This window comes from Bidens hawaiensis, unplaced genomic scaffold, assembly GCF_021521415.1.
Source record: "Bidens hawaiensis isolate Kalapana, Puna unplaced genomic scaffold, B.hawaiensis_p1.1 tig00005453_1, whole genome shotgun sequence".
In the NCBI taxonomy this organism is placed as follows: domain Eukaryota; kingdom Viridiplantae; phylum Streptophyta; class Magnoliopsida; order Asterales; family Asteraceae; genus Bidens; species Bidens hawaiensis.
In genome coordinates this window covers 1,412,501-1,429,039 of record NW_027491347.1, presented here as the reverse complement: position 1 = coordinate 1,429,039, position 16,539 = coordinate 1,412,501, and the positions used below count along the sequence as shown (strand labels likewise).

Below are 16,539 nucleotides of genomic sequence, written 5' to 3'. Positions count from 1 at the left end.
TCATAAAAAGTTGGTTGCTTTTTGGAATATTCTCTGACCAGGAGTTAATATTGCTAAAGGATCATACATAAACTTCCTTCTAGCAAACACTTCCCATCCACTACCAAAATGTTTTCTCCACTCTTTTTGTGTGTTGTAATGTGGCAAATACTGTTTGGTTTCGAGGTTTGCCGTGTCACATACATCTAGAATCCTTTTGTTTTGGCTAAGGATGTTTTCTAACCCATCTTTTCCAGTCGAAGATGGCATCGCTGACGATAGAAACGCCACTAAGTAGAATACATTCTCCTTTGGTGTCACCATTGATGTTTTAGTGTTCCACCTACAACAAAGTAAACCAAGATTAGGTTTATACATTTTTCAAAAGTTTTTATTATTGTTATCATTATTATTATTATTATTATTATTTATTGTAAGATCGCGCATTACCTTGACTTGTCGACGGGGTAGATAAGTATCGGACCATTGCTAGTATCCGTTAGAATATTCCCAAAAGCTTCATTAGCAAATTGGTGTATTTTACTCTTGGGAACAAGAAGATTTAACCATGGATGAGGTACATCCCATAACCCTTTTTCTTGTAGTTGCAACTCAGAAACATGAACTCTATCCAAAAATTCCAAATAGGTCACTTCTGATATGAAGAGTGTGAATTCATTGTAGTTCAATTTCGATAATAAGCTTTCAACTTTCTGCATATAAACAAGATAGATCATAATTAGTTTTAACCCATTTGTTTGTTAACTAATAGACTCAGGGCATGTTTATTTCTAATATGTCAAATAGGTTGAAAGTTGCACAAAATATATTTTTAGTGCATAAAACCTAGTAAAATCATTCGACTCGTGACCCAACTCACCTGATCAATGGTTTGAGTATCTTCCTGCTTAAAATACTTGGCAATTTCAAGGCAATATATGGTTTTTCCTTCAGAATCAAATTGTCTAGCCCGAACCGGATCTTTATTTTTTAAAGATGATCTCCAGTTATTAAGTAGCCCGGTTCGGTTAATCAAAACAAACCCTTCGACATAATCAAACGAACTATTGGATGATATTAACATTTCTTGATCCTTTGTAAATGTAGCAAAATCCAAGTAAAGAACTTTAATCCGTTTGACCTGATCAAAATTGCTAAAACTGTTAAAATCAAGATATCAAATCAAAGATTTACACAACCCAATTTTGATATTAAGACCACTTTCATAAATTTATAATCTTTTTACCATTTCTGGGGCGGGTTCAAGCGATATACGAGCTCGTGTAATGATCCCAAATTGGCCAAGCCCTCCAAGAACACCATGAAATAAATCTGAATTCAGTTCTTCGGTACATGTTACTACTTCTCCTGTCCCTGAAAAAAATTATTTTAATAATCCAAATTATGACGCAATTGTCTATAACAATCCATCTAACAATTTAACCTTTCACACTTTAAACTTTCACTTTCATCGTGAAGGGCAATTCAACTTTCATACACATTCTATATGAGCAAAATCAAGTGAAAATAAAGTGTAAATATAATGATTACGTGAGTCGGATTGTGAGTTATTTTGAACCTCAAAAGCAACTAATCACAAGGAAATAAAACACAAAAGTATAGAAACGAGGTTTTCAGACATGAAATTCAGCTTCACCATCATTGTTTTAAAAACTCAAATATGAAAGTTAGAAGTGTCAATGGTTAAATTGCCAGTATGAATTATTATCTGAATTATTATCTGGCTATTGATCAATATTTATATTATTAAAGAGTCAATTTTACAATCTTTATTAATGATTTTATGTTGAATTTTCCATCATACCCTTGCAAGTGTAGTCTTTTTCAAATAATACTCATTTGTTTCAAAACTATACTTTTACTTTCTTTAGATGGTCCCCAAATAAAGTATACATATAATATACAAATAAATATGACGATGTTGTTCGTTTGTCATCATGGCATTGCCAATTGCCACATCTTTCCAAACACTTTAGCAAAATCTTTAAAAGAAATAGAATAAATCAACTAAAATAAGTATAAATGATAGAGAAGTACCTGTAACAACTTGTAACTGATGGACATTATTGATCTGAGGTCCATGTCGAAACGCTTGACCGCTAATCCCGGCATTAGATAAAGTACCACCAACGGTTAAATGAAGATAATCGGTCCAAGATTTCGGGGCAAACCCAAATTTTAAACTCTCGTGCAAAATATTAATCCAAAGTTCACCACCCGAAACATCAACAAAAGGCGTATTTGTGCTTGTGGTAAAATGAAATTTCATTTCTTGGGATTTGGCTAGTGACTCCATGTTTATGACCACCCCTTGGTGAGCTTGAGCTTGGCCTTCTAGTGAGTGACCATGACCACGTGGTGCAACGGTTAACTCAGATGTGGGTCCCATTTGGAATATGTAGTTTACTAGAGTTGAGATATCGGAAACTGATTTCGGGTATAGAACGGCTAGTGGGAGGAAAGTGTATCGGTTGCCAAAATCTTTGGATGCATGGTGGATGTTGTGGAAACTAAGATCACCATCAAGTTTTAGTTCTTTTATTAATGAAGTGATGGTTTCATGGTTGGGAAGATATGTTGTTGAAGAGATTATGTTTTTGTCACAAGTATAGCTTAATATGAGTGCTATGAGAATTTTGATAACAAGATTAGAATGTTTTAGAATCATTTTGTTGGCGGCAGGTGGTTGAAAGTTGGTGGCTGGTGGTGACGAATAGTGGGAGATTGTTGGATTTGTGTTAAGCAAGGAGATGATGTTTGGAACCAATGAGAAAGAGAAGTGTTGTTGAGGGCTTTATAAAGAAGGAATGAGATGTGATGGAATGCATGGTGGTGCACTTGTCAAAGGTGTCTTTTTATGCATAGTATTTTACCATGCAAACCTAACAAATTTGGACTCGAATCAACGATTTTAAATGGCATTTGGATGCGTGTTTTGACCGCCTAGTGATAACATTAGTAGCCTATTTTATGTTTATTTAATATGCAATAAGCGTTTTTAAGACACGTTTACATAATTGCTTTAAGATATCACTTTCAACCTGTTATAATCAGTGTCAGATCCATGATTTATTTACATGTGACAATTTCCAAAAAATATGGTGAATCGATGTCATTTCATCATCATCATCATCATCGTACTCAGTATATCCCACCAATAGCAATGCTATGGTAGGGTCTGAGGAGGGTAAGATGTAGACAGCCTTACCTCTATCCCATAGGGATAGAGAGGCTGCTTCGAATATATAATAATTAATAACACATGAAATAAGTTTTGTTTACTCTATATACATAGATAAATTTATAAAATTATAGGTATCCCGTGACGTTATCGATATTTGAGTACACGGATTAGCTCGTTGGCATAATCTTAATTAGAAAAAGTAGTTATTGAGATAAATATAAAAAATAATATCTTTAGACCAAGTGTGATGAGTTAACGCCCACTCCACATCAGCTAATAAGAGGGTAAAACATTGTTAAACCAAACGAATGTGGGTGCCAAAGGGCATGAGCCTCATTGGCATGCCGGGCATGAGGGCGGCAAGGGGTGTACCCAGGCTCATTTTTAACAAATTGAACCATTTTTTAAAAATTTTTATTATAAAATGATTAAATAATAATTGTGTTTTAGTTAAGCCATTACTCGTATTTTATGAAAAAATTAGTGAGAGCCCACATATCTACTCGACATTGTGCTTTGTCATTTTTTCAGTTTTTAGTTAAACCACTAGCCTACACACATGTTATGATCTTTTAACTTACATATAACTTTGTAGTAACATGTCTAATGCTCTAAATAGAAACATAAGCTATATATTAATCTGGTGGCGTCACTGAAATTTCTTTATTGGGAGTTAAGACATCTTTCTCTTCTCGTCGATTATAATCATAGACGGGTCGATTATACTTATAGATGGTTCGAGTTTCGTTTTAACTCATGCTTTCCTAAGAAAATTCCAATCAACCCTAGGGATCCCGGACTCGACTTTTGGATCATATGATATTTTTATTAGTTACAAGTGTTTGTGTTTGTTATTGAAACCAACTTTCCACATGATAGTATGTATAAAAGTGGTTTTGATGAACAAGCAATATCAAAAGGTTTGGCAAATCCTAGTTCACTTATCTTTTAGTTGCCAACCTTTTGAAAACTTTTCCGGTTTTTACGTGTTTTGTATGGACAATATGTATCATGACTCATTCCTTTTGGTTAATACTTAATACTCATTCCTTAAAAAAAACACTAATAATTAATTGTCACAAATTAACGAACATGAATTATTTGATTTAATCAAAATTACTCCTAAATCAGGAGACACGTTATCTAAGCTATGATGTTGGAAATCTTATTACATCCTATGTTTTTGGCATCACAAACGGTGCGTATTTACGAATAGGGCAGGCTGAAACGAACTGAATGTCCAACAACCAGTTTGTTTATATTCATATATTGGATAAATGAACGAATCTGAATAAAGAATTCCGTTCAGTAAGCTTAATGAACGAACATGAACATAATTCGTGTTTGTTCGTTGTTTTTGTGAGCTTGTTGTAGTGTGTTTGTCTAGGTTTGTTTGTTGTGTTCGTCTGATTATGTCTGTCTAGTTACATTCAATTACATATATATCTTTGTTTCTTAGAATTTTACTATTGCTATTTTTATTTACTTATTTATTTATTACTATTTTTTGTATAATTATGTTTATGATTACTATGCTGACCTTTTTTATATTATGTAGTACTTATAGATGTTTTAGTTATTTTTTGTTCATTTAACATTATTATTCTCAAATTAATATAGTTAGTTTGTGTTTGTTTACATTCATTTGTTTTCGTTAGTGTCCGGTTACCCGTTTTTGTTTATTAGGGTCAATTAGCATCCGTTTAATTACAATGTTAACGAACGAACACTAACAAGCTTCATTCCTTAAAAAACTAACACGGGCACGAAATTTCATGTGGTAAAATGTTCATGAACCACCCGTTTGTCCAAACTTTACGGACGAACCGAACAATTGTTTCAGTTCATTTACGGTGAACACCATAAAATCAATGGACTTTTACCTATAAATAGATATGTTGGTCTATCTATTAGCAAAGGTACAAGAAAGTAAGAAACCGTCATTAATTAACCACTCGATATATCGTTCGTAACCACTTGATAAACTGTAAGCATCACAAGTCCTAATTTCTAACACTGGAATAAGGGTCTTAATTTAAACAATAGTTTTTATAAAAATATGTAAAATAAATAAATATTATATTTTCATGTAGTAGCTATTTAATCATAGTGGAGTCCATGATCAACTCACCAATCAGGTTTTAACAATTGTGAATTATAAAAAAATAAAAAAATAAAAAAATTGAAAAAAAAGGGACGGGAATGAGTCACTATTACATATTGCCCATGAAAAGGTCGTAAAATGACTAAAATCTAAAAAGTTTTCAAAAAGTTGGCAAATAATCTATGCAATTATTTACTAATTGGTCAAATACACATAATTACAACATAATTTATACTGATATTTTCATATTAAACGTTAACACCTTTTTTATTAAAATAAAAAATAAGTTTTTTAATTAGATAATCATGCATGTAGTATGCAGGCCTATTTTCATATTAAACGTTAACACCTTTTTTATTTTATTAAAATAAAAAATACGTTTTTTTATTAGATAATCATGCATGTAGTATGCAGGCCTGGCTTCGAAAATTTAAAAAAAAAATTAAGCTGAAGGTGAAAAAATATTTTAGGCCTTAAGTAAAAGAAGTATTTTGTTAGGTTTAAACAATTTAACTTTTAAATTGGTTCACTTGGTTATGATTTGGGTTCGTGTAAAAACCTTTTATATAAAAATAGGCTAAAACATGTCTTAAATAAGATTAGAACTCCCAATCTTTTGGTTACGAGTCATACTTTTTTGCCACTAAACCAAAATAATTGTTATGCAATTGAGTTTAAACATTAAATATATACATATCGTTTTTCATAAATATACAGATAATTTAAAAAAAAAATTCGGGCCAAATAGAATGTCGGACCTGAGGCCGTCGACCACCCAACCCCCCTATAAGCTGGCCCTGGTAGTATGTACTAACAAAAATGTACTACAAAAGTAGAAATAGTTAAGTGTCTTTTTATAATTAATAATATAAAAATTAGATTAAAAATATAGCTTTAACAAAAAGCTAAAATTTATTCCAAGATTCTTATATTTCTACAAATTGATAAGAATACAGTTCTAGTAAAAATTAACTTAATAAGTAAAACGGTGTTATAAGAAAATGTTTTTGTTTTATATAGTTATTTTTTTCTTAGAAAAATATCCACTATGAATTTATATCAACATTATAAATAGATGTTTTAGATTTACAAAGATTTTAAAAATATTGACGCTAATTTACACAAATTAATAAATTATTATGATATATAAATACTTCTCTTTCCTTCGATATTCGAGTAAAAAGAATAAGTGTAAAGTTAATTGGTTATACCATGTGTTATGGTTCATTTTCTCATTTTCTATCATTTGTCACGTCTCCATCACCTCAGTGTCAACTCAACTTTTCCTTTATCATTAAACATCATCACTCAACCCCTATTATCATTTTTTCCCTTCATTTTTCATCCTTCTCCATCATTATATTATTTAATAATATAAAAAAATGAAAAAGAAAAGAAGGAAAAAAAGTCTCATTGGATGGCTCTTCAGTGTCCTTCAAAGGATGGGCATGACCACGATCATTCTCATCCTGTCATTTGCGTGACCTTTTTCTTGCTTAAATGAGTCATGCTCTATGATCTTAGAGTGATTGAATAACGCTCTTTTATTCATATAATTTCTTTTCTTGTTTTTACCAGCTAGTTTCTTACTAGTTGATGCTTTATAAAATATCCACTGTTCAAAAAAAAATTGATATATAAATACTAATTATGATTATAATATAAAGAAGTGAGAAAGCAAACGAAACTATAAATAAAAAACCATAATTTCAAGAAGGAAAAATAAATGTTATTTTTAGTAAGTTTGTTTGTTTAGTTCTCATCCTTTGTGTTTAATTGAAAAAGAAAAAGAAAAAAAATAAAAAACCGACAATGAGTTATAGTAACCTCTACGTACCTATTTGCTATGTGGTTCCAATTTTAGTCAAAGAAGTTATCTTGTTCCCAAAGATGCTTTTTGAGATATTTTGAGTTTTTTCCCATCCATTACGTTATAGTATAGGACCATCAAAATTCTAGAGTAATAATTTTGTAAATTATTTGATGTTGTTACTTGTTAGATGGATTATTATTATGCATATGTTAATTATGAAAAAGCATTGTTAATAAAGATTAGCGATACATTTTTAAACTCTGACGTGAAAATACGCCATACTTCATTTTTATCTTTTTTATTTGTTTTTAAAAACGACAACCAAAGCCGTCTAACAAAAGAAAGTAGCATGTTAAGAGGACAAAGCAATGCATGTATTTATACTCTAGTCGAGTATTTGTGGGAGTGAGAAGGTGACAATTGTATCAATTACATATACGCTTTCAGCTGTCAAACAGTTCAATGTAAGGGTGTTTATCGAATCGAATAATGAATTTTCAAGTTAAATCGAATCGAATAATCCGAATAATTGTTTTTTTTGCCGGTATTCGTATTCGATTAAAAGTTAAACTATTCGATTCGTATTCGTATTATATGACCAATTCGAATAAATTCGATTTTAATTCGAGTAAATATAATCTAACTCAAGTTTACCTATGCGAATATTTCAAAAATCATAATCATAATTGCAAAAGAAACATATAAATTTAAAGTAGCTACAATACCACATTATAATAAATTCAAAACTAAACTACAAATAGTATAAACCCAAAATATTCAAAACGAGAAGTAAATAACACCCATATTAGTATAGGCTAGGAAAGAATAATATAACATATTGAGTTTAATAATTTGTAATGAACATTTATTATTTATGGATTTGACACAAATAAAAAAAATATTATATATATACATATATGTATATAATTTGAATTCGAATTTCGAATCAAATAATAAATCATAAATTCGTATTCGATTAATATACTCGAATTCGAATTTTTTAAAACCGAATTCGAATCTTGATAATCGAATTCGAATCGAATTTCGAATGTTTCAAATACGAATCGAAATCTGAATAACCCTAGTTAAATGTATGGTTCACTAGATAATGTCAATGTAGACGTCTTGTGATGCACGAGCAGACCACTACCTTTGTAATATAGCATTGCCAATATATTTATCTTACATTTATATTCTATAGCTATGTGATACGTAAAGATAATATTTTGTATGTTCATACTTGAATTATATCTTTATATTATGTGAATCTGAAGTCATACATCATATTTTGTTTACGCAGTTGATAGTTCGTGTAAAGTTATCGGAGTTCTACATTGTTCATGTTTGTTAGGGCTTGGTATATGTTTTCTTTTATATATTATTAATAAAAATATTAAAACTTAATACTTTAATAAAAATGAGTTAATGACAACTTAAAAGGGATTTTATTGATCACACGCTATTTGAAGATATGAGAATTACATATAAACGACGATCAATCATCTAAAATGATATCGACACGTGTTTTACATCGACACATTAAATATGTAAAATCGAGCATAAATACCTGACCTGACAAAACTGTCATCGATCCTATTTTATTTAGTAGGTATCAGTTAAGTCTGTCATGGTACTGATTCCGTACATGCACTCGGTATAATTTAAGATTTAAAAAAAACTATATTTTTAAGGCAACTTCATTTTTAATTGGTAAATTTTAATATCATAGCGTTGAGTATTAAAACTAATCACAATTGCATAATTAGTTCTTTTTTTTGTAAATGCCTACAAACGAAAGTTATTAGATCAACCAAGATTATAAAATAATAATAATAATAATAATAATAATAATAATAATAATAATAAATAATGAGTTAAAAACGTATATTATTTATAGTATAATGACGATGGTGAAAATAAAAAAATCCATCTATATATATGTCGTGGGTCAATTTCTTGATTGGGATCCTAGCTGATATCTTGTCTGACATTCTGACAATCGAGATCCTTAGTAGGTTCGGAATTGTTTTATTGAACTAACTAATATGCTTGCAGGTTGCTCTTTGGCTAACAACCGGGAACGGCTAGTAGACTTGATCTTGCTAATAATTTGGAAGCTTGGTTGAATCGCGCGTGGAGTTTAAGAATAAGTCATGCAACGGTCACATAGCTAGGGTTTCCGAGTTTATAGCTTAGTTTGTTATTTTTTTTCCTATATACTGAGGCTGATGAGATCATTTTTAGAAAACAACCCTCTGCACTCAATACTAGCACTATTGTACTTAGCACCTATTCTCAATACGCTCTCGAACTGTAACCTATTTTACCTTATTAATAAATTGAGACAAGGGATAAGTTTTCCCTCCCGGGGGTTTTTCTGAAGATCCTTATCAAGATCTTAAGCTTTTCCTCGCTATATCACTGTGTTCACATTTAATTTTACCACATTAGCTTATTAAATATTTGAAGAACACTCTACCTCGCTTAACGAATTTGTTCAATTATTACTTCGGCAATTTTTGACCAAAATACTATCTATATAAATGCCTAAGAAAAAATCTTATGTGTCATTCTCTGGTTGCTCCCCATCATCTCAAGCCATCAAATTACTTGATTTGTGATTTGAGACTTCTCAGGCGTTTGACCCGAATTTGTAAGTATAGATCTCATCAAACCCGGATAGTCCTTAAATGAGTTACAACATCTCATTTATTTATGAAACCCTTTCATAATCAAACAATAATTTTCACTGGTCATGTCACTAAACCCAGATAACCCTTAAACGGGTTATAATTTATTTGTGATAACTTCTTAATCATCAAACAATAAATTTTGCAGGTCATGGATCTCACCATACACTGATAGCCCTTAAAAGGGCCATAACATCTCATTTATTTGTAAATAACTCCTTAATGATCAAACAAAATAATTTTGCGGATCATGGGTCTCACCAAACTCGGATAACCCTTAAACGGGTGGTAACATCTCATTTATTTGTGAAACTCTTTAATTATCAAACCCTAATTTAATTTCGCTCCTCTACATATCTCAGTCGCAGGTCTGTCTTCTCTATCACCGGTTACCTTCCGATTACCACCACCATCGTCAACCTTCCCTTTCATGCATCAACCACCATCGTCACCTTATCAACCGATTCTTTTTCATAAGACAAATACTTGTGTTCATGTTTGTTCGTTTATAAAAAGTCAACATGTTTGTGTTTGTTTATGTTAGTTGATTAAAAATCTAAAAAACATACATATCTCAACTGAATGAGGCTAAACGTTAAAAAACATAATGAATGCACCAAAGTAATAAATACGTACTAAATCAAAACAAAACTACGATAAAAATAAAACAAATCCTTACAAAATATAAAATAGCAAAATGATTAAAAACAAAACCTAAATAAAACCTGTAAAACCGTGGCTCAAACTAGTTACTAATATATGATTATTGTTCAATGAAACATTATTATTTGTTTTATCACCACACACACACATAGTGACGAGTTTCTCTGTCATGTGGGTTTCGTTGCAGAGAATGAAATAAGGAGACCGCCCCTACATGGTAATTGTTATGTGTTAAATCTTTTCCGTTAGTGTCCAAAGTTTATGGTCCAACCTATCTTTTACTTTTAATTTAGTGAATAATATTTATAAATTATAAGTATCTAATCAGTTTTCTTAACGTCAAATTACCATGAATTTAGGAAAAATATAAAAAGATGGCCATGAGAGAGAAAAACGAAGATTGATAGTCGGTTTCTAACTTAAATGTACTTGAAATTACATATTTACTTTAAGAAAATTCTTAAAATAGCCATTTTTAAAAGAAAAAATTTCCAGAATAACCCTTTTTTTGCTTATAATTATTTAGAATTTGAACTTAAGAGAGACTTTAGAAAAAAAAATTATTATGGGGTATCAGGCCAAATCTTAAAAGAAAGGGAGGGAGCAGGTAAGATTTGAGAAAACATTAAATGTAAAGTTCAAATTTTTTGAAATATTGAAGGAAAAATTTAAATCTTTTCTAAACTTTTTTCCTCAAAAAACAGTCTTCCAAGAATGTTTTTTTATGTTCCCTACCTGGCCAGTTCATATTTTCAAATTCTTATAAAAATATATTTTTTACAATTATATCCCTGAATCACCATCACCAACTTGAACCACCACTGTGACATTTGTCAATTTCGGGTTATTTTATACTTGTATTCTTAATGTAAACCTGACCCGTTTTGTATCCCGAACCTTTCGATATTATCAAAATGATGAATTGTATGTTAAATTCAGTCAGTTAAAACAATAACGAGGAAAATCAAATAAAAAAAGAGACAATTTTTTGTATTCGAATATTTATTCGTTTTTTTTTTAATTGTTTGAATTGTATAGGGCTCTAGGGCTATACGGACTCGAACCGTAGACCTTCTCGGTAAAACAGATCAAACTTATTATTATCAAAATGATATGAACTGTTTCAAAGACCCAACATGCATTTTTTGTGCATTGGGCTCTTTCATTAACTGATAGAAATATCAGCTAGTCCGCCATTTTTATTTTTGACAGAAAAATAAGAAGATGACTCCATGTGCTCTGAGTCATTATGTTGATTCAGATTCAGGAACACTACCAAAGTTTTTCAAGGGGGGTTATCTTGACGTAGGTTTGCCTCTGGCCTAGATTCACTTAAGTGAAATGAAGTCTCTATCGCTCTACTTAAAAATCAAATATGAAAACTTCATACACCTTAAAGTTTATAGGACGAAAAGAGGTTTTTTTGAGGCCCTGATACTCAGCCTAGCATTGAATAGACTAGGTATTTACCTTATCAATATATCAAATCAACGGTGGGGTCTGTTTGGCACCTAACTGGGCACCTAAATCGGACCGAACCCTTGTCAGGCTATTGTTTTCTTCTTCCCTCAAAGTTATCGAGTAAGACATCGATTTATCAATAAGATCAATTTTTTTGATTGCATGATGCACTCCCCTGAAAAACATCGACGCGCGTGTAAACGAGGTGCTCTACCAACTGAGCTACAGCCCTTAGTGCTTGTAATACATATTTTATTATGTAGATAATTTCTTGTCAAGATGACTATTCCATGATCCAAGATCATATTGATCGGTATTGCTTCTAAGTAATATGATATTTATAATCCATCGATGGGAGGAGTCCCTTTTGGTTTTCTTTGTGAAGATAAATGACCTACTTAACTTAGCGGTTAGAGTATTGCTTTCATACGGCGGGAGTCATTGGTTCAAATCCAATAGTAGGTAGAACTTATTAGATACCGCGGTCAATGGTATCTAATAAGTTTTTATACCCATTTGATTTTAGTAATATTTTTTTTGTATCTTTTCTATTCTATTTCTTTTTCGTTGCATAAAAATGTGATCATAAAAATATGATTTCGCTTGATTGTATTTAATCGACAGAATCAAGTCAAACAAAATATCCAAATATAGGGTGTATAAATTGATGATTATTCGGACACACCGACTGGTTATGAAATGGCGTTGATAGCCTCTACTCGTGTCCTAGCCCGTCGTAGAGCTAGATTTGCCTCAATTGTTTGTCTCTTTCCTTCAGCTTTTCTCAAAGCATCTTCCGTTATTTCAAGAGTTTGCTGAGCTTCTTGTGGATCGATGTCACTACTTTTCTCTGCATCATTTACTAAAACAGTGATTTCATTATTACCTATTCTAGCAAAACCGCCCATCAGAGCCATCGTTAGCCATTGGTCGTTAAGGCGTATTCTCAAAATACCTATATCTACTGCTGTGGCAATAGGAGCGTGATTTGGTAATACGCCAATTTGTCCACTATTAGTAGATAAAATGATTTCTTTCACTTCTGAATCCCAAACAATTCGATTAGGGGTAGTACACAAAGATTTAAGGTCATTTCTTCAAATTGCTCTCCGTTTCTAAGTTGATAGCCTTCGCCGTAGCTTCATCGATGTTACCTACCAAATAAAAGGCCTGTTCGGGAAGACCATCTAATTCTCCGAAAAGGATTAATTGAAAGCCTCTAATTGTTTATGCTAAACCAACATATTTTCCCGGAGAACCCGTAAAGACTTCTGCTACGAAAAACGGTTGTGATAAGAAACGCTCAATTTTTCGCGCTCTTGCTACGGTTAAACGATCTTCTTCGGATACTTCGTCTAATCCAAGAATAGCTATAATATCTTGAAGTTCTTTGTAACGTTGTAAATTTTGCTTAACCTGTTGTGCAGTTTCATAATGTTCTTCACCGACGATCCGGGGTTGTAGCATAGTTGACGTTGAATCTAAAGGATCTACTGCTGGATAGATACCTTTGGCGGCTAATCCTCTTGATAGTACGGTAGTAGCATCTAAATGTGCAAATGTCGTAACAGGAGCAGGGTCGGTCAAATCATCTGCAGGTACATAAACAGCTTGAATAGAAGTTATGAACCCTTCTTTGGTAGAAGTAATTCTTTCTTGTAAAGAACCCATTTCGGTACTAAGGGTAGGTTGATAACCCACGGCGGAAGGCATTCTACCCAACAAGGCGGATACTTCAGATCCTGCTTGGACAAAACGGAAGATATTGTCAACAAATAAAAGAACGTCTTGTTCATTAACATCTCGGAAATATTCCGCCATAGTTAGGGCAGTCAAACCAACTCTCATACGACGTCCCGGTGGTTCATTCATTTGACCGTAAACTAGAGCTACTTTTGATTCTGCAATATTTTGTTCATTAATTACTCCAGATTCTTTCATTTCCATGTAAAGATCATTTCCTTCACGAGTCCGTTCACCGACTCCGCCAAAAACAGATAGCCTCCGTGAGCTTTGGCAATATTGTTAATCAATTCCATAATGAGTACTGTTTTACCCACGCCAGCTCCCCCGAATAGTCCGATTTTTCCTCCACGGCGATAAGGGGCTAAATGATCTACTACTTTAATTCCGGTTTCAAAAATAGATAGTTTTGTATCTAACTGTATAAAGGCAGGCGCAGATCTATGAATAGGGAATGTTGTGCTATTATCTACATGACCTAAATTATCAATAGGCTCCCCAAGGACATTGAAAATTCGTCCGAGAGTCGCTCCACCGACCGGAACACTTAGCGGAGCTCTCGTATACAGTACGTCCATTCCTCTCGTTAGACCGTCTGTAGCACTCATAGCTACGGCTCTAACTCGATTGTTTCCTAATAATTGCTGTACCTCACAAGTCACATTAATTGGTTGACCAACGGTATCTCGACCCTTAACTACCAGAGCGTTATAAATATTAGGCATTTTGCCTGGCGGAAAAGCTACATCTAGTACCGGACCAATTATTTGGGCTATACGCCCCATGTTCTTTTTGTCAAGCGTGGCAACCCCAGAACTAGAAGTAGTAGGATTCATTCTCATAATATAATAATAAAGTAAAAAGATCTCATTTTTTTGCGAAAATGAATTATCGCATTCAAAATAAATGTCCGATGACAAGTTGATCGGTTAATTCAATAAGAAATGGGAGTTAGCACACGATTTTGTTAGTACCATCCAACCGAATCCAATTTAATTGTTTACTTATTCAATTTCAATGAGTGAATTTTCAAGTTCAACCAACCCATTTTCAAAATATCAAGTAGATGAATAAGAATCTTGAGAAAATCTTTCATTTGTCTATCATTATAGACAATCCCATCTATATTATTGTAACATCCCGAAAATCCCAAAATAATATTAATTATATTACTTAATAATAGAGGGAAAGTTTACTCGGGTTATCAGGAAATAAATAAAAGAATAGGAGTTGGTATGGGTCGGGCTAGTGTCGGGTAATGGATGTGGGTTATGGACTCGGATTAATAGAGATGGGTTAAATGAGAATGGGCCTTAGGTCCATGGGATTTCAGGGGTATAAATATCCCCTAAACCCAAAATATCTTTCATTTTTCACCAAACTCCCTAACACACACACCACACCCAAAACCGCCGCCGGCCGGGCCGAGAAAGAAGGAAGGATCGAGCGAGGTCCGGGTAAGAGAGAAAGATTAGAGGTGATACCAAGATAAACGAGATCCAAACAAGCTCAAAAGGTATGATTCTTGATCTTGGAAGTTTAAAGATCCGAGCTTTTAGTGTATAAACGACCGAAAATGGTCGGGAAGTGTAGTGGGTGGTATTGAACCTTAACAAGGGTGTCAAAATCGCCCGAAATGTTGATCAGAAACTGAAACAGCGGACATCTGGGCAACTTCGCCTTCATCTGGGCAACTTCGCCTTCAAGCGATGAACTTCGCCTGCAAGCTAAGTTCGCCTGATGAACTTCGCCTGCAAGCTAAGTTCGCCTGATGAACTTCTCCTGCAAGCTAAGTTCGCCTGATGATAAGTTCGCCTGAGGTTTAACTTCGCCTAAAGCTAAGTTCGCCTGAGGTTTAACTTCGCCTAAAGCTAAGTTCGCCTGAGGTTTAACTTCGCCTAAAGCCAAGTTCGCCTGAGGTTTAACTTCGCCTAAAGCTAAGTTCGCCTGAGGTTTAACTTCGCCTAAAGCCAAGTTCGATTAGAAAATAAATTAAAAACCTAATGAAAAATGTGTTAAGACAGTTAATGGAAATAAAATTTTTCCAAGATGACCTGGCAGCTCGACCCCAGCCAGGGGCTCTGCCCCTTGGACCCTGCTAGGGGCTGCCGCCCCTAGACCCCGCTGCCAGGGGCGCTGCCCCCGGACCCCCGTTCGTTGTGGGTCATAGAAAGATAGAAATACATTACGAGAAGTGATAGTTAATTGATACGTATACTTGTTATACAGTCAGCCGTGCACAACTGAAGAAAGGGATTACGATTAACGGTGAACGTAACCGTGTTCAGGTGAGTTTCTAGCCCCATTTATGTGTTACGTTTTCGGGGCTGTGTGCATACTCAATATGTTTGTTAATACACTTATCCTAAGAGATAAGTGTATGCCTTATATGGATAGTGTGAAATATATGAATGATTGCTTGATGGTACGTGAACGATCTTCGGATATTGCACGTACTGTCAGGTTGCAGCGCTAAGAATATGGTAAGTATGTTATGTATGTTTATGTGTATGAACATGATAGAGATAATAGAAGAAAGAAATGATAACGTATGGTTGTACGGTTACGAAGAGGGTACCGAGCCCTAGTAATACTCGAGGAATGTAGGGCGTAATGCTCTTTATAATGTAAGATATGAAAGTAAGATAATACAAAAGAAAGTAAGAAAGTACGAACGAAAGGATATAATTTTATGTGTATGTCGTGTATGGTATATGTGATAGATACGATTGATTGCTTGACGGTACGTGAACGATCTTCGGATATTGCACGTATCGTCGAGGGAAGTGATTAGCTCCTTACATGGATAATAAATAACAACTTATAGATAGTGTTCATTCAGTGGAAAGTATAGGGTTCCTTCAATGGAAAGTAAAGGGTT

At 33.2% G+C, this 16,539-nt stretch overlaps 1 protein-coding gene across 1 annotated transcript; it reads right to left on the bottom strand.

Moving 5' to 3' along the window:
* Window positions 1–2,736, bottom strand: LOC143629715 (cytokinin dehydrogenase 1-like). Its single transcript, XM_077098917.1, has 5 exons — window positions 2,038–2,736; window positions 1,226–1,353; window positions 860–1,120; window positions 430–692; window positions 1–322 (listed from the first exon to the last, which is right to left on the bottom strand). Exons 1-5 carry the CDS (start codon window positions 2,666–2,668, stop codon window positions 1–3), a joined length of 1,605 nt encoding a protein of 534 aa, XP_076955032.1. The 5' UTR covers window positions 2,669–2,736.
* Window positions 2,737–16,539: the final 13,803 nt, after the last annotated feature.

Coding starts and splice junctions, on each gene's coding strand:
- LOC143629715 (XM_077098917.1), bottom strand. CDS start 2,668: ATGATTCTAAAACATTCTAATCTTGTTATCAAAATTCTCATAGCACTC. Junction 1,354..2,037: donor TCAGTTACAAGTTGTTACAG/GTACTTCTCTAT, acceptor AATTTTTTTCAG/GGACAGGAGAAGTAGTAACA. Junction 1,121..1,225: donor TTGAACCCGCCCCAGAAATG/GTAAAAAGATTA, acceptor AATTTTGATCAG/GTCAAACGGATTAAAGTTCT.